This window comes from Grampus griseus, assembly GCF_964374135.1.
Source record: "Grampus griseus genome assembly, chromosome: 10".
Classification (NCBI taxonomy): Eukaryota; Metazoa; Chordata; class Mammalia; order Artiodactyla; family Delphinidae; genus Grampus; species Grampus griseus.
Window position 1 is genome coordinate 5,267,130 of NC_139004.1, and position 18,892 is coordinate 5,286,021.

At 41.2% G+C, this 18,892-nt stretch overlaps 1 protein-coding gene across 1 annotated transcript; it reads left to right on the plus strand.

Annotated features, from left to right (window-relative positions):
• The first annotated feature begins 440 nt into the window (after window positions 1–440).
• SNRNP48 (small nuclear ribonucleoprotein U11/U12 subunit 48) lies at window positions 441–16,584 on the plus strand. The gene is made up of 9 exons (XM_082662720.1): window positions 441–637; window positions 3,400–3,513; window positions 3,763–3,823; window positions 5,186–5,260; window positions 9,880–10,068; window positions 10,528–10,649; window positions 12,485–12,573; window positions 12,889–13,053; window positions 15,971–16,584. The coding sequence occupies exons 1-9, from the start codon at window positions 482–484 to the stop codon at window positions 16,017–16,019; spliced, it is 1,020 nt and encodes a 339-aa protein (XP_082518846.1). The 5' UTR covers window positions 441–481; the 3' UTR covers window positions 16,020–16,584.
• Window positions 16,585–18,892: the final 2,308 nt, after the last annotated feature.

The following is an 18,892-nucleotide window of genomic DNA, read 5'->3' on the forward strand; positions in this document are numbered from 1 at the left end:
GGCTATGTCCTTATTCTTGGGAGATGCATACAGACGTCTGTGGGGGTGAAGTATCCGCAACTTTCAAATAATTCGTCAAAAATCAGTGTGCGGGGCTGTGTGTATGGAGACGGTGGGAGAGAGGCCAAATGTTAAGCAGTTAATGAACTGGAGAACGGCTATGTGAATGCTCATTGTACTACTCTTTAAACTTTTCTGTAGATATAAGCGTTTTTTTTTTTTTTTAATTGGGGCGGGGAACGCCGTTCAGGGAAGGCCCAGTGCAAAGGCATCCACGAGCCTTACGAAGGTAGCGTCGTCGGGAAGGGACGGAAGAGACTTCTCAGAACAGCTTCCGCCCTTCCCGGGGCCCTTCCCTGTTGGCGGATCCAGTCACGTGGCTACGTGGCCCCGCCCACAGCTCCCAGAGGCCCGCGCGCGCCGCCGGCAGTTGGGTCGCTCCTTCCGGGCCGGCAGGCGGGTAAGTGGTCGTGCTGCGGCCATGGATGGCGATCCTCCCCCGGTGGAGGAGCGGCGGCGGCTGCGGGAGGAGCTGAGCGAGTTCGTGGAGAGCTGCTGCCGGACGCTGGAGGAGGTGACGGCATCGCTGGGCTGGAGCCTGGACCGGCTGGACCCCGGGGAGGAGGAGGCGGCCGAGGTGAGGGGCGCGGGGTCCTCCCGGGGGCCCTCAGCCTGCGGAGCCCCGGGCGGCGGCCGCGGCCCCGCGTCTGCAGGGCTGTGGGCGGCGCGGGATCCGGCCTGCAGCGCCCGACGCCCCCGGGATGCTCGCACCCACCCCCGGGCTGCGCACCCCTGCGGAACCTCGCCCTAAGGAGCCGAGGGATCGCGGCGGGTGCAGAGCGGAGCGGATAGCCGGGCTGGGGTGTGACTAGGAGATAAGCGGGCGGGTTCGGGGTGCTGCTCGCGGAGACGGCGGCGGCTTGCCCTGTCATCTGTCGCGTGGATTCCGCACTTCCACCAGACTCGGTGTCGGGAGGGCTTGGGAGTGCAGGTCATCTTTCTCAGCCTCCAGACTGTGCACCGATTCCACGATTATTAAAGGATGTCAACCTAGAGTCGGTATTAGCAGCTCTCCTGGACGTTAGGAAGAGATGTAGGCAGGAGTATTGGGGTGAACAATCCTGATTTTTTTTTTTCTTTTTAATGGGATGGGAGGAAGGGAAGTGCTCCAGTGTGGCATCATTATTCATGCGGTCGACTATTCTTTCTGGGTTTACCATTTTGAAAAAACACTTTTGGGAATTCCCTGGCGGTCCAGTGGTTAGGATTCCGCGCTTCCGCTGCAGGGGGCCCGGGTTCAATTCAACCCCAGGCCTGGGAACTAAGATCCCGCGTGCTGCCCGGCCAGAGGAGAAAACAGCAGCAACACTTTTATTATTTGTTTAGAGGTATATTTGAAGCTGCGAATTCCGTTGAGTGGGGCCTGCCAAGCCTTTCCACACCACTGTTTACCCAGCGATTTAGTAAATTTAGATTTCTTTTATTAACAGTTAAATAGAGCTTTGTATATGCCACTTACTATAATTACCTCCTTTAATATTCATAGTTACCCTATGAGGTAGGTACCGTTAGCCACTTTTTACAGATGAGGAAACAAACCAGAAGAGGTGATACTTTGTCCCAGGACACATTGCTGAGAGGTGGCAGTTAGGATTTGAACCCCCAGGCATTCTGCTCTGAGAGTCCCTGTGCCTACTTGGTATGCTGCTGCTCTAAAACTCCTCTCTGAAATTCCAAAATTCGGGCAATCGGCTGTGGGTGTGTATCTGACCTTTGCAAAACCAGTGTCTGATATTCAGGAGAGGAACTGGCTTAAACATCCTGGTAAGTGACATTCATACTTCCTAGACCAGGTGCAGTCCAGATAGGCAGTGAATCTTCACTTTTCTGCTGGAGTGTTTTCATACCGAAGTTGAGTGAACAGCGCCACAGTTCCCATCCTCACAGAGCTCAGCGGCTGGTGGTGGTGATGAGGGGGAATACAGAGAGATTAGCCGCTACATTGTAATGTGATAAAGTCTGTGAAGGCTGGGTTGGAATTACTGTAGTGCCGGTTATTGTAGGCTGTGAGGGGATGGCCAGGACTTCCTGGGTGAAGTGAATTCTAAGCTGAATGAAAGAGAGCTGAATTAGCTAGTGAAGCACAGAGAAAGCATCAACAGCATGTGTAGAAATCCAGAGACAAGGGTATGGTGAGCAGATCAGGAAACCTCCGGTAGTTAAGGATAGCTAAGAGCACAGGCTATGGGGAAGGAGGGGAATGATGGTCAGTAGGGGCCAGACCTTAAAGATCCTTCTGTCAGCCGTGTTAAAGAATCTGGATTTTTTTTTTTTTTCTTAATGAGAACAGTGGGGGAGGCATGGAAATTTTTGTTTTTTTCTTTAATTTATTTATTTTTGATTGCGTCGGGTCTCTGTTGCTCCACATGGGCTTTCTCTAGTTGCGGTGTGCAGGGGCTACTCTTCGTTGCTGTGCGCGGGCTTCTCATTGCGGTGGCTTCTCTTGTTGCGGAGCACAGGCTCTAGGCGCGTGGGCTTCAGTAGTTGTGGCTCGTGGGCTCAGTAGTTGCTGCACGTGGGCTCTAGAGCGCAGGCTCAGTAGTTGTGGTGCACGGGCTTAGTTGCTCCGCGGCATGTGGGATCTTCCCGGACCAGGGCTCGAACCCGCGTCCCCTGCATTGGCAGGAGGATTCTTAACCACTGCGCCACCAGGGAAGCCCCGAATGGAAGTATTTTAAGCCAAGGCATATCATGATTATACTTGCCTTTTAATAAAATAATAATTGCTTATATTTATTGAATGTTTACTATTTACGAGGTCCAGTCCAAATTGCTTTATGTATAAACTCATAGCTCTGTGAGAGAGGTCCTGCTGTTACACCCCTTTTATAGATGAGGAAACTGAGGCAAAGTAAGGTTCAGCACCTTGACTAAGTTCATACAGTCAGTAAGTGGCAGGCCTGGGATTCAAGCTAGCTGCAGTGTGGAGAATGGAGAACAGCCAGACCGGAAGTGGAGAGAGCAGTTAGGCAGTGGCCCTTGTAACCCAGGAGGGAGGTGAAGATCTCCTGCATGGGGACATGGCAGTGGGCATGGATTATGTGGAAGGATTTCAGAGTTCGTTAGGAGGAAAAAAGACCAGCTGATTGGTAGGTGAGATTGTCCAGGCAGTGAGTGTAAACACATCTTCCAAGAGTTGGGCTTTGATGGGTTGAAGAGGGGCAGAGACTGTAAGGGGGAGTGAGAATGAGGGAGGGTGTTTTTTTTTTTCTGTGTACATACACTCACACAGGGGCGTTGGGAGAGGCCTACGGAAGAGGATATAAAAACATTTAATGGTATAATTATTTCCTTAAAAATTATGTACCTTTTTTCTTTACTTCTGTTTGATCTTTATAGGATGAAGTTGCCATATGCCCTTATGATTCCAATCATCGCATGCCTAAGTCGTCTCTAGCAAAGCACATGGTATCTTGTAGATTGAGGAAACTGGGCTATACCAAAGAAGAAGAGGTACCATATATCTATTATGTGTATGTTGTGTAATTCATGCCTTAATAAATTCACAGTATTTGGAAGGTACAGTGTGATGTTTTCTGACAAAATAATAGTCATTTGAGGGATGCAATGGTACTTGCCTCATTTTTCAAATTATTGCAAGAAATGTTTAAATGATATTAATCTATTGTTGGTTTATCTCAAATCTTAAAATAGTCATATGATACTGAAAAACACTAAGATTTTGTTTTTTTTATTGTTTAGGGTAAAATGTATAATTCTGACTTTTTCTATGAGAATGCGAAGATACCTTCAGTTACCTTGAGTAAGTATTAATATAATTTTAAAATATCTTAGTGTAGCTATACCTGTATAGGTATTGATATTTCTTTTTTTTAATTTATTTATTTTTATTTATTTTTGGCTGCATTGGGTCTTCGTTGCTGTGCGCGGGCCTTCTCTAGTTGTGGCAAGCGGGAGCTGCTCTTCATTGCAGTGCATGGGCTTCTCGTCGCAGTGGCTTATCTAGTTGTGGAGCACGGGCTCTACGCGCGTGGGCTCAGTAGTTGCGGCTCGTGGGCTCTAGAGCGCTCTGTAGTTGTGGCGCACGGGCTTAGTTGCTCCTTGTCATGTGGGATCTTCCCAGTCTAGGGACCGAACCTGTGTGCCCTGCATTGGCATGCGGATTCTTAAACGCTGTGCCACCAGGGAAGTCCTAATGTTTCATTTTTGAATTATCAAAAGAATGGACTTTATATGTATACTTATGGTTGATAAAGAAGGGTTTTCTTTTTTTTTTTTAAGATTTTTTTTTTTTTGATGTGGAACGTTTTTTAAAGTCTTTATTGAATTTGTTACAATATTGCTTCTGTTTTATGTTCTTTTGGTTTTTTGGCTGCGAGGCATGTGGGATCTTAGCTCCCCAACCAGGAATCGAACCCGCACCCCCTGTATTGGAAGGCGAAGTCTTAACCACTGGACTGCCAGGAAAGTCCCAAGAAGGATATTTCCTATAGTGACACTAGTTTGCTCAATCTGAAATTTAGAGACCAGGCTTATAATAGGCAATGAAAATCCTCCAAAGCTTTGTACAATAGGACAGATGCCTTCCTTCTTGATTATAACAAAAATCTGGCCACACACATAATTTGACGATAGAACTGAGGATGGAAATGTGTTCCAAGTGTTCACAGCATACATAGAGGTTAAAATCTTGGACTTTGGAATCAGAATGCCCTGAGTCAAGTAATTTTGTCACTAATAGTTGTGTGACTTTCAGTACGGTAATTAACCTGTTAGTTGCCTAAATTTCTTTATAAAATGCAGATGATGATAATAGCACCCTTATGAGGATTAAATGATGTAATGATATATGTAATATGGTTAGAATACTGCCTGACACTTAGCTGGGATTCAAGAAATGTTAGATATTATATTGGTTGATAAAATTTGTAGCAGCTACTGCTGCATGCTTGATTATAGTGTTTTCTGAATTGCTTGAAGTCTGGTTACTTACTGGATTCTAGGTAGATCTGAAAGAATTCTGCATTCAGAGTACCTTGGCAGCACTGTGGGTGTTAAGATTCTGGAAGGTTTCTCAATGTGCCCAGGGAGCTTGGATTGGAACCCAGTTAATTTCATTGTGGACACTGACGATTCATATTGTATTTATGGATTTTTTTGACAGATAAGGACTCACAATTCCAGATAATTAAACAAGCTAGAGATGCAGTTGGAAACGATGGTGATTATTATAATCAAAGTAAGTGGCATCAAAGTTTGAACTAATTAATAAAACTGTTTTTCTTCCATAGCACATGTTACTAATTTTCAAGAGAAATCTTACGAGAACAGTTATGAGAAAGGCTAAGTTTTATATTTGACATTAGACTCAGTGCTTGGTGTCAGCTTCATTTGTTAGATATATTCCACTGAGATACACCAATCTCACCAGAACACTGTTTTAGCTAGGGATTCATGCTTTGGAATTACCTAATAGGTGAGATTGCCTCGTAGATAATTTTTTTTTAATTATGATTATTTAGTAAATAAATCCCACTGAGTAGACTGTCTCACCCTGACATTTCCCCTCTCTCTTGAGAATTAACCCAGTGTTAAATGTAGGAATGTCGAAATGCAACGTAAGAGGAAAGGCTCGGGCTAATCTGTCCCCACAGCTACTCCTCGGTGAAGCACAAACAGCGGTTTTATATACAATTTCAGAGGGTTTGTGGATCCCTGCATGCCCAGGCTGGCTTAAGAGTTTCTGCCTGGGACTTAACTTCAGCAGAGACTAGGTTAGAATTTTTAAGTTTGAGCTTCTAGGAAATTGAAAGAAACCTTAATCCTTCAAAATCATAGAAGAAAACAAGTAAATGCAGTTAACAGATTTCTGACTCTGGGTAGACCATCCAGCCAAAGCTGACTGGCTCTGATAAGAATTCTCAGTTGACTTCCTTAAGCCTCCTGAAGGTAGCTTTCTCTGGACATCTTAACCTTTTTCTCCCTCACTCTTCTTTTTAGCTGAATGATACTCACTAGCCCATAGTTAGGATTTCTTTTCTCCTGTGTTGATGTTCAGGGTCTTAATCCCATTGTTCTAAGCCAGTATCTGGGCTTCATTTCTCCCTCAGTTGCCCTGTGGCTGCAGAAGGAAGAAGTCTTCTTAGTGTGCATTAGATTGGTTCCTCGGAACAGCCAGAAGCATATTGCTTGTATTTCCTGTTTTGAAGATCCCATTTAGTACTTTCTGTGCTAAATTGCAGGTTTTATTCTTTGAGGGAGACATTTGACTCTCATCTTATTTGAAGAGATTACTGAGCTATAGTCAGTCAAGCCTTTTTTGACCCCTGTTCAGTTAGTGAACCAATTAAAAAAGTAAAGGATTTTGGTTTTGTTTTTTTTTTTTTTTGGAGGGGTTATTAGTTAAAGGACTTTTTTTGACCTTAGCTAGTTAGATAGATTTACTAAATTTATTTTAGAGTTGAAAGAGAACTTGGAGATAATCTAATCCAGCTTCTGCTTTTTACAGATCAGGAAACAAATCCTGTCTGATAGAGATGATAAAGTTCTGGGGTGCTTGTTCTAAAGGTTCTCAGTGCTTTTATATTTTAGAAGAGAGTTTTTTTATTTTTCAAAGCTCTCTTATTCATTTCATTTCCCTTTGACAACAAACTTGTGATAGGTTGAACAAGTATTTGCTCTTTCATATTAGATGACGAAATAGAGGCACACAGAAGTGAATTAACACCCCTTTGCTATAATATAGGAAAGCTGGATTGAGAGCCAAGTTCTGAATTTTGCAGATTTGCACATTGAGTTTAATTCTTTACAAAAGCAAATAATTACTTTGAATGAATAGTTCTTTCAATAGATAGTTAAGAGGAACTTCTATTTGATTTTGAATTTTTGTATTATCTTAAATTAAGACTTCATTGTTAAGAATAACATGTTATATGATCTGTTACCCTCTTTTTAAAACTTTTTTTCATCTGTGTAGAGTTCTGCAATTTCTCAATAGAGATTAATTTTTGTGGCGCACTTATGTCTTACACATCTAAAATTTTTTACCCCAGGACAAAAATCTCTTTAATACTTTCTTATTGATGTTTACTTTGAAGGAAGAATAACTAACATTAATAGTTTTACATTTTCCATTTCATTAATGTTTTGTTTGTTATATACTAAATTGTCAGTTTTTTATGTTTTCATTTCATCAGTCACATCAGGTCTAAACTCAAGGTATAGAGTTCTCAATTCATTAATCTTTGTCAAAACTTGAACAGCCATTAGATCTACTTATTTCTTTTCGGATATAGTTACTTTGGTGAATTTTATAACCAAGATACTAATTTCAGTCATAAACAGTCATTTTATATAGTTGGTGGTTTATCCTTTTCCTTCAATATTAAAAATTCAAGTTTCTGTACTTCAGTTTCATGGCATCTGTTTGGGTGGTGGCCGTGATTTGAGCGTCAGTGTACTATGATAAAGAACCCCAAAGAGACAGGAGATTATGGTTCTAGACCTGATCTGTTCCTACCACTTGTGAGATGTTGGCAAATCGTTTTACTTCCAAGGACCTCATTTCTTCATCTCCAGCGTTAGGAAATTGACTCTGTATGAATTCTTCGCAAAATTCTGAATTTGTACCTTTAACACGAGTTAATGTTTAATATTGTTAAATATATTATTATTTAATATTAATATTTAATATTGTATCTCACACGTTTGAGATGTCCTGTGTTGGCAGAAAGGACTAACACAGAAGAATGAGAGTTCAAGTTATTGAAAAAGTAGATCAGAGTTTCAGTTTGGGATGATGACAAAGTTCTGGAGATGGATAGACATGATGGTTGCACAACAGTATGAATGTACTAAATGCCACTGAACTGTACACCTGAAAATGGTTAAAATGGTAAATTTCATGTGTATATTTGACCACAGTTTTTAAAGACTACTATAAAAAAAGGTAGATAGAGGGTCACAGAATTAGTATGATTACAGCTCATTCAGATATACCTCTAAATTGTATAGAAACTTGCGTTTGAACTTCTACATTTTGTGGAAATGTAAGCTTATTTAAGTGTGTTTATTTTTTTGTGTGTCGGAAATATCTATGTTCTGAATGATTTGAATGCAGCTTGTTTAACTTTTCCTGTACTTTTTCTTTTTCAGTAATTGGGGTGAGTATAAAGAGGAATTAGGAACCTGAATGTACTCCTTATTTAAAGATATGCAGTATCCTTTTTGCAAATGATATCCTTTTAAAAGTATCACTCAAATTTCTAAACTTTATCTTAATCACTGTCACAATATTATAGTCTTGATTTGGAATTTTAGTTGAATTTCAAAGAATTTAACTATCAGTCTTGACCATACAGGAATTTAAGATGAATAAAGAAAACTCCAAAATATTTTAAGGAGGAAATTATACTTCTTTGTTTAAAAAGAGCAGAGAGAGGTTTATGTGGAGCTTGTTTATAATACATCAGTGTTTTCTAATCTTTTGTATTTTTCTCCTAGAATATATAACCTATATTCAGATAAATTCGGTTTATCAAAGCCATCTCATTTTTATATTATAAAATTAAATGTTTTAACATCTGGCTTTCCCTAGCGTCTACCAGAATTAGAGTAAGATTGATTGAAAAGGAGGGAACCCTCCTTCCGCACTAATTCAGAAGCCTTCTGCTAGTACAGATGCTTATCTGTAGCTGTTACACCACGGACTCGATTCAGTGTAGCTCTCGTCTTAATGTGTAGACAAACGTAAAGTCATCTCTTGTGTGGTCATGCTTAGTTCACAGGGTGCTCTCATTTGAATTTTTGTTTTGCCTCTTTACCTAGGAAGTCAGTGAGATTAAACTTTATCAAATATAAGTATTTGAGAAGAGCTACTGATTTTACATTGTTCTGTGAACCTGAGTTATTACTTTAGGGTAACTAGCAAACATTAAAAGGATTCCTTTAGTAGCTCATGTTCTTTGTTTGCATTTGTGAATAATGAAGTCTAGAAAGAATCATTTTAAATTGCTTTATTTACAGTTACAGTAATTTTTTTGTTTCTTTGAGAAAATTTGAATCTCAAAACAAATTTTCTTCAATGTTTAATACATCATATCAAGGTATTGTATTTACTTTTTTTCATTAATGAGCAGATTTTAGAAAGTTCTATGACTTTGGTGGGGGGGGGGGTATTGTTAACGTTTTTCACTTAATTTGGTGAAGTCAATATGCTGCTGCTTCCGAAAATTAAATCAGGGTTAGTCTCAGTCTGTCTTTCTCTGGTCTCTCTTGGGATTTCTGCTACTTAACTGTTTCTTGGTCCCTAGCTCTAAGTCATTGCACAAATGGGATGCATTTTGACTATGGAACATCTAGCTTGATGTCTCTCATAAAAAATGATATTTTTTACACATTTTTCATATTTCTATAATTTATCTTCAAAGGGACTGTAATGTGTATTACCTATTAAAAACATTTTTTTCCCAGCTTTTATGGGGAAAAGCATATAGACAGAAAGAAAGTTAGTATCTACCTTTACAGTATGGGTAGCCTTTTCAAAGTTTTTTTTCTTAGCAAATTGTCTCATAGTTATTACTGCCTGCCTTCATGGGATCTGTCTTAACATTGTTGGAAAGAATAGCAAACGTCCACAACAGCAAACATTCTGTGGATGTAGCATTCAGGATAGAGTCAGTGTTGACCGTTATCACACAGATTGATGTTTTGTATGTTTAGGGATTACTATGAAAACAGATTGCTTGTGTTAATTTAATGTTGCATTATTACAGCGCATGTTTAAAGATAAGTATAGTAGCTCATAAATCCACAGAGCTTCATGTATTGTTTATCCTTGTGATTTTATTTTTACTCTAGGGATGTATTCTTCATTGCCTGTTGAAGTTCCTCTGAATCACAAACGGTTTGTTTGTGATCTAACCCAAGCCGATCGTCTTGCCCTCTATGATTTTGTAATCGAGGAGACAAAGAAAAAACGGTCAGATTCTCAAATTATTGAAAATGACAGCGATCTCTTTGTAGACTTGGCTGCCAAAGTCAATCAAGGTTTGAGACGAATATCATAGTTTTCTATTTCTTAATTGTCATTCCGTCCTTTGAGTGTTATTAAGATGACTTGTCAGGCCACTTTGAGTTGGAATAGGATGGTTTTGTATCATCTGTCATTCACATATATATTAAGATGTTTACTTAGTACTTGAAATTTTGCTCTCTGATTGTTACATTAAGCATACCTTACTTCTGTAAGAATGTTCCTTGAGCTGGGCTATTACTTTAATCTCTGTACCTAAGCACTGTTATGTTCAATTAATGGTTAGAGAAAAGGAGTGATATAAACCTCAGTCCACTTATATAACAGAGTTTTCAGAATATTTTTGAGTGCTCTATTATTACAGTACATTAAAGCGTGTTGAAATGTCGGATGATTATGGTGTGCCTTCCCACTAATTCATAAGAATTTATAGCTTCTGAGGATGTAATAATTTTATTTTGTTCTTTTATTAGATAATAGTCGAAAAAGTCCAAAATCTTACCTTGAAATCCTGGCAGAAGTGAGAGATTATAAAAGAAGACGCCAGTCCTATAGAGCTAAGAATGTTCACATAACCAAGAAGTCATATACTGAGGTATGTTTGGCATAACTTTATGGAGCTTTGTCGAACACAGAGATTTCCCTTAGATACTTATCCTCTGTCCCGTGGATGTCCACAGTTCCTTAGAGGTTTTCTGAGCGGAAGTGGCTCCACGGTGGCCACACCTGCTTTGTATTTGCTCCATCACTCTCAGACCCACCCTTTACCAGACAAAGGCTTTTCAGGGTATAAAGCCCTTCTATAAAGAGGTTGTGCAGGGCTTCCCTGGTGGCGCAGTGGTTGAGAGTCCGCCTGCCAATGCAGGGGACAAGGGTTCGTGTCCCAGTCCGGGAGGATCCCACATGCCACAGAGCGGCTGGGCCCGTGAACCATGGGCGCTGAGCCTGCGCGTCCGGAGCCTGTGCTCCGCAACGGGAGAGGCCACAACAGTAGGAGGCCCGTGTACCAAAAAAAAAAAAAAAAAAAAAAGAAAAGGTTGTGCAATCTTACAAAAACACTGCTTTTGAGAAAGTGGTATTACATCTCGATGAGGACATAGATTTTGGCTTTAGACAGACCTGGGCTTGAGTTTTGATTCTGCAATTTATCATTGGCTCTTTGACTTGGGCAAATTATTTGAGCTTTTCAAGATTCAGATTTTTTCATTTTATAGTAATACAGACTGCAGGGTTATTGTGAGAAGTAATTGAAATAATGCTTATGGACAAAGAAATTGTTCAGTGAATATCTTTTTTGGCAGAAATTTTAGTGTACGTTTATGTACTTTACTAAACATTTGGGCTTAAGAAATGTCTTGGTATAAATTATTTGTAATTTATATTATAAAATAATTTTATGTATATTATAAAATTTAAGTACATTAACCTCTTGATGTATATCTAGACTTATTTTCAGATGTCATTTAGTGGGTAGAGTTGATGAATTTTGGTACACGAATCACCTTGCCTAAACACTGTAAATAATTTCCTCATTGAATCTCTAATAGTTCCCAGGTTATTTCTTCCTTCCTTTTATTATTTCAGAGACCTTCCATAATCTGGCCTCATTTTACCAAGCGTTTTCTTTTGTTTTAGTCAAGCATGTCTGTTAACGTGTATCTGACCACACGTATTTATTCTTACCTCAGTATCCTAATACACGTTGTCTCATCTGTGGTGCCTTTTGTTTTGCTGTTTAGAAACTTGATGCCCACTCACTGTTTCCATGAGGTGTTGATGGCTCTGAGCCATCTGCTGGCTTACTGCACTCATGCTCTGTACTGACAGCTTAGCACTTGGTTTTATGCTGTGCTTTTTACAATTAAAGTACATGTTTTAGACTTACCTTACTCGGGCATCGCCCTAGTGAGTCTTACAGTCCCTCAAATCCTTGGTGGTTCAACACTTGTTTCTTCTCTGGTCTCATAACCTTGAACTCAAGTATCAGTGTCGTTGCTAAGTGCTCTTTACAATTTTATGGTTAACTTTTTTTTTTTTTTAATAAATTTATTTATTTAATTTTTGGCTGCGTTGGGTCTTCGTAGCTACGCATGGGCTTTCTCTGGTTGCGGCGAGCAGGGGCTACTCTTTGTTGCGGTGCACAGGGCTTCTCACTGCGGTGGCTTCTCTTGTTGCGGAGCATGGGCTCTAGGTGCATGGGCTTCAGTAATTGTGGCACGTGGGCTCAGTACTTGTGGCTCGCGGGCTCTAGAGCACAGGCTCAGTAGTTGGGGTGCACGGGCTTAGTTGCTCTGCGGCATGTGGGACTTTCCCGGACCAGGGCTCGAACCCGTTTCCCCTGCATTGGCAGGCGGATTCTTAACCACCGCGCCACCAGGGAAGTCCCTGAGTAGCTCTGTTATCTGAATTTCGGTACTTAACTCTCTGTAGGTGATTCGGGATGTGATCAACGTGCACATGGAGGAACTCGGCAGCCAGTGGCAAGAGGAGCAGGAGAATGCAGAGGATGATGCGGAGAAGTACGTCAGTGCATCAGTTGGTGAAAATAGTTCTGTTTTTATTCTGTCACCTGTAATCGTTCAACTGAACTTTAGCACCTCCGAGACCATTAGTAGCATGCTGTAATTCATCAGAACGCTTACTGTTCTTGATTTTACCACAGTTGTGAAACATGCCATTAAGAGCTACGTTTCTTTGCCCGCCCTCTTATCTGGAGTGCAGGGTTACACGTATTTAGTCTCTGTCTGTCACTGGTCTGATACAGAATATTGAGCTTTAGGCTGGTCTGTACTGGAGACCACAGTTAAAACTGTTTAATGTTCTTTCTGTTTCAGGAATGAAGAAAGGCGGTCGGCTTCAGTAGACTCACGGCAGTCTGGGGGAAGCTATCTGGATGCGGAGTGTTCACGACATAGAAGGGATCGGAGTAGGAGCCCGCATAAACGCAAAAGAAACAAAGAGAAGGACAAACACTGGGACTCAAGAAGAAGGAAAGAGAGGTAAGCCCGGCACTGCGTCATTCGCTGTCGAATTGTTGATGCTTGAGAAGCAAAAGGCCCTTCTCTCATAGGCCATGCTGAGGACATGGCTTGTAAGTAAATTAAGGTGAGGAGAGCAAACAATTGATGAAGATTCTTAACATTCATCCTGTTTCAGTTCAAATATCCACAGCTCTACCTGCCTGATTGGTACAGTTTCCCTTTTTTATTACTTGTTTCCTCACCAGGAGATGGGAAAGTAATGTCTAGGTAGAAAGTTAACCATGTTAAAAAGGTGTTTGCCTAGATCTTTCTCCAGTCCTTTCTGTGTCCCACCGTCCCTTTCTTGTTTCGCTTTCTCATCCTTTCTTTCTCTTGCTAATTCATCAGATAAAGGATGTTATAAAGTCAGAGAGGAGGTCTAAGCTTTAATGGCAGTCAGTTTTGCCCTTGTTGGTATTCCTGATAAAATTCTGAAAGCTGCGGAGATATAAAGTAATACTGAAATAGTGAATTCAGATAGACCGAGGTCTGTTCCTGTATCCAGCTGCTTACTGGGCATCTACGTGGATCTCAAATTTGTCAGGTCTACGCCTGAACTTGACTTTTTCTTGGTCTGCTCCTCTTCCGCCAGTACTCCTGTCCTGGTTAATGGACGGCCATCATCTGTTCACCTAAGCCAGCAGTCGAGGACTCATGCTAGAAGCTCCCTTTTACTCCTTACCATCTGGTCCTAGTCGTCCGTTTTGTGTGAAGATGCCTCACATGCGCCTCCTCTCTCTGTCCTTAAGGCTGTCATCTGGAAAACGATGGCTGTGCTCCTCACTGTTCTCTCTGTAGGCTTGTCCCACGTGGATCCATCCCCGCCCTGCTGCCAGAGTGGACTTGCACCTCTTAAAACTCCTCAGTGGTAGAGTTCACGTTCTTCGGAACAGCTCTCAAGCCCTCCCGGAGCAGGGCGCCTGCCTACCTACCTTGTATTTGCCCCTGCCCCGTGAACTACACAACTTCTGCTCTGGCCAGCCCGCATTCCTCACAACTCCCCACCCGCACTGGGCCTCGTCCGTGCCTTTCCACCTCGTGTTCCGCTGCCTGGTGGTTGTTGTTGTTGTTGTTGTTGAATATTTATTTATGTGTTTGTTTGGTAGCACCGAGTCTTAGTTTCGGCATGTGGGCTCCTTAGCTGCAGCTCGCTGCCATTCGAACTCTTAGTGGCGGCATGCACATGGGATCTAGTTCCCTGACCAGGGACCGAACCCGGGCCCCCCTGCATTGGGAGTGCGGAGTCTTACCCACTGCGCCACTGGGGAGTCCTTTAAGCCTTCGGTAAACTCATCCTTTAAGACCCAGCTTAGTCATGTCCATGAAGCCTTTTTCACTCATTCAGACAGAGCTGATCTTTCCCATTTTGTTACCACTCTACCCAGCACCTACTTTTTATTGAACATAAGTTATTTCTCTCTCTACTAGACTGAGCTCGTTGAAAGCAGGTCCATGTCTTATTTAGTATTATTTGCACAGTGCTTGTCTAGCAATTGGCTTTTTTTTTTTTTTTTTTGCGCGTTACGCAGGCCTCTCACTGTTGTGGCCTCTCCCGTTGCGGAGCACAGGCTCTGGACTCACAGGCTCAGTGGCCATGGCTCACGGGCCCAGCCGCTCCGCGGCATGTGGGATCCTCCCGGACCGGGGCACGAACCCGTGTTCCCTGCATTGACAGGCGGACTCTCAACCACTGCGCCACCAGGGAAGCCCTAGCAGTAGGCTTTTAAGTGACACCTCTCCAGGGCCAGTGGTGATCAGGATATTAGTAAGACTTACTGGTTTAATAATTTTGCTCATCTTATTATCATTCAGTTCATGGAGTTAAAGCTAGCTATGATTTAGTCCTCTTATAAAAATGAAATATTTGCTTAGTAAACCCTTTTGATTCATTTAATGCATGATAATCTGTGATAATTATGCACACGTTAACTTTTTTTTTAAATATATTTATTTTATTTATTTATTTTTGGCTGCATTGCGTCTTTGTTGCTGCGAGCAGGCTTTCTCTAGTTGCGGCGAGCGGGGGCTACTCTTCGTTGCAGCGCGCAGGCTTCTCACTGCGGTGGCCTATTGCAGAACACGGATTCCAGGTGCACGGGCTTTAGTAGTTGTGCGGGCTCAGTAGTTGTGGCTCGCGGGCTCTAGAGCACAGGTTCGGTAGTTGTGGCACACAGGTGTAGCTGCTCCGCGGCATGTGGGATCTTCCCGGACCAGGGCTCGAACCCATGTGCCCTGCATTGGCAGGCGGATTCTTGACCACTGTGCCACCAGGGAAGCCCCTGCACACGTTAACTCTTGATTAGCTATCAGAAATTGTGCTGTCTCACTTCTTCTGGTTGTCAGTGCTTCTTCCACTTAAGTAATTTTTGACATGTCCAGTCAGTCCCTATTGACTTACATATGTTAGATAACCTCAAAATCTAAACATGAGTAATCTTCCTTTAGAGAGGATAAACTGAGTATTAGCAGGAAACACTTCTCACTAGGATAGTCTTTGAGGGCCACCCTTGAGAGGGAATGAATTGTGGGAGCTGAGATGGGGGCCAGGGTGAGTAGATCAGACATCTGAACTCCTCCTATGACTCTAGCATCCTGTTTGCAATGAACTCTCAGGTCATCGACCGGGTACATATAGTCAGAGTTAATTTTAAAGTGTAACTCCAAACGCAGGTAAAGAATCCGTTTTCCTTATCCCCATCTCAATTTTGTCCTGTAGTTTTAATGAAGCATTTTTTATATCTACTCCTAAAAAAAGTCACTGATCAGTTTTAAGGGCATGTTTTAACTTGTTCTGGTTTATATCTGATGTCAGTATATTACTGTGAATTATTATTTTAAAGCTTTGATATTAAAATGCCTGTCATTTATAATTTTTTTTTCACCCCTTTCATTTCAGGGATGGGGAAAGACATCATAGTCATAAAAGAAGAAAGCAAAAAATATAAATGAAGTATTTGTGCGTGTATTAATTATGCTTATGCCATGGTAACCAGTATGCTGATGTTTTTATCATAATTGCTTTGAGTAGGAGAATGTGCTTACATGAACTGTTCAGTGCTCAGATCATTATTTTTCAACCAATACTTACATCTCAAACCATGAGTACATTGATTATGCCCTAGAAATTTGTTTTCCTTATATTTTAATGGATGATTGCCTCCTATTACTGATTTTGTTTCATTCTTTTTTTGATAATTTATGTTTCAGAAAATTCTTTAATTAAAGTGAATATTTAAACTATATAACTAATACATAAATGCATTCTTACTGTAAAAAATTAAACCTTGGGCTTCCCTGGTGGCGCAGTGGTTGAGAAGTCCGCCTGCCGATGCAGGGGACACGGGTTCGTGCCCGGTCCGGGAAGATCCCACATGCCGCGGAGCGGCTGGGCCCGTGAGCCATGGCCGCTGAGCCTGCGCGTCCGGAGCCTGTGCTCCGCAACGGGAGAGGCCACAACAGTGAGAGGCCCGCGAACCGCAAAAAAAAAAAAAAAGAAAAAGAAAATCCTTACAGATAAGGCTAAAGAATGCTTGGAGCACCACCTGTGATCCCTGTGGCCACCCCAGGGGGTAATCACGGGTGAACTGTAAAAGGGAAAAGCAACCCAAATATTCATCCAAAGGGGAAAGGCCTGGCTAAAGAAAATGTGGTGTAGTCACGATAGATTACTGTATTGGACTTAAAGAAAGAAACTGTATCATCATGACTAGATCTCAGAGACATGCTAAATGAAAATAAACAAGTTTCAGAAACATATGTACAAGTTATATCTATGAACAAAACAATACTGTACATCTTCTCTGGCTGTATATGTATGTGAATATATTTCTAAAGGTTCAGAAGAACTCATCCCAAACGCCCAACGGGGATTATTTGAGGGAGGAGGTATAAATGGGAGAGAGAAGGGATGGAAACCAGGATTGGGAGGGTGGTCAAAGGGAACTTTAGCTTTATTCATTATGCATTAATTTTTAAAAAATAAGGTAGTATTTGTGTTTCACTTGTTAATTAAAAATATACTGTCGTTTTGTTTTTTGTAAATAAAGTTGATTGAGGTACTGTTTACATACAGTAAAATACATTCATTTTAAGTGTACATTTCATTGAGTTTTGACAAACTGATACCCCCCCCACACCATGTATCCTTCATCTCAGTCAAGACAGAGAACATTTCCTTCTCCCTCAGAAGTTCCCTTATACCCCTTTTCCCAATCAGTTTCTCTACCACCAGCCCTAAACAACCACAGAGCTTCTTTTTGTTACTGTTGATTAGATACATCTTTTCTAGAATTCATGTAAGTGGAGTGCTACAACACAGTACTTGCCTCTTCACAGACTGATCCATGCTGTGTGTGTCAGTAGTCTGTTCCTTCTCGTTGCTAGTAGTATAGTATAGTCTATCGTATGCCAGATTGTTCAGTTGAAACTTTGGCATTAAATATTAAACATCTCATGTCTGAAGAGCAGTATCTGCGAAACCCAGGTTAAGGATTCCAAGGTGGGTTCCAAATAGAAAGGAAACCTTGATTACGTGAGTAAGTAACTGACAACGCCAGAAAGGTTGACTGGTTTTAGATCAGATTGGCTGCTAGGTTCAGGTGTGGAAGAAGCTCTCCAATTTATAAGGTGAGAATCAGCGGGTCGCTTGCCAGTATGAAGCCCTATTAGTGCCGTTGTACTTAATTTCTAAGTATATAAAATTCAGATTGAAAAGTCTTAAAAACAAGGACTTCGGAGTTACCATAATGTTGAGCCGTGTGACATTGCTGCCTTTGTAGGTCAAATCCATTTGAATGATCAGCAGTTTCATATAGTATAACTTAATTCATAATATTGTTTTTCATTATGATTTCAATGACTTTACTAACTAGAAGATGGACTTGGGCTTTTAGTAGGAGAGAGAGAAGGGGAAAGGAATAGGGTGGTGGGATCGGGGAAAAATAGGATAGTGTTTCTTTAATGTCTTGCTAGATTCACTTGTTTGCAAAAATTTGCCAAATTTTTGTTAAGGTGTCTCCGTTCATGAGGTATATCGGTCTGTAGTTTACTTGTAATGTCTGTCTGGGTTTTGGTATCAAGATGATGATGGCTGGGAAAGTTTCCTTCCTCTTTTTTTATCTGGAATTGTGAATAATTGATACTGTTCCTTTTTAAAAGGTATTTGGTAGAATTTACCAGTGAAGCTATCTGGGACTGGAGTGTTCTTTGTGGGAAGGTTTTTATCTATGAATTTAATATACTGAATCTATTTCAAGGTATCTGTTTCTTCTTGAGTCAACTTAGATAGAAAAAGAGATTGAATTAAGCCCACATTAAGCAGAAGGAAGAAAACAATAAAGAACATAAATCAGTGAAATAGGAAACTGGAAAGCAATAGAGTGAAAGAAACCAAAAACTAGTTTTTCAGAAAGGTGAATAAACGTGATAAGCCTCTGGGCAGATGACTCTAGCCAGGAGGAAAAAAAGAAATTAGTATCAAGAATGACTGTGGAGGTGTTGCTAAAGATTCTACAGACTTTAAAATGATAGGGAATATCATGCCAGTAAATTCAACAATTTAGATGAAATGGGTAAATTCCTTGAAATACACAAATTACCTAAGTTTACTCAAGAAGAAACATACCTCGGTCAATGTAATTTACCATATTGATGTGCTAAAGAAAAACCCTATGACCCTCCATAGATGCAGAGAAAACACGATAAAGTTCAATACCTGTTTAGGGCTTAAAAAACACAAAACACTCTCGGCAAACTAGAAATGGAAGGGAACTGCCTCACCTAGCAAAGGGACATCTACAAAACATTGTAGATGTTTTAA

Excerpts from the sequence above, each read along its gene's own strand:
- SNRNP48 (XM_082662720.1), top strand. The coding sequence starts at position 482 with ATGGATGGCGATCCTCCCCCGGTGGAGGAGCGGCGGCGGCTGCGGGAG. Across the intron at positions 10,650-12,484 it reads CCAAGAAGTCATATACTGAG|GTGATTCGGGATGTGATCAA; the intron begins GTATGTTTGGCA and ends AACTCTCTGTAG. Across the intron at positions 12,574-12,888 it reads GCAGAGGATGATGCGGAGAA|GAATGAAGAAAGGCGGTCGG; the intron begins GTACGTCAGTGC and ends TTTCTGTTTCAG.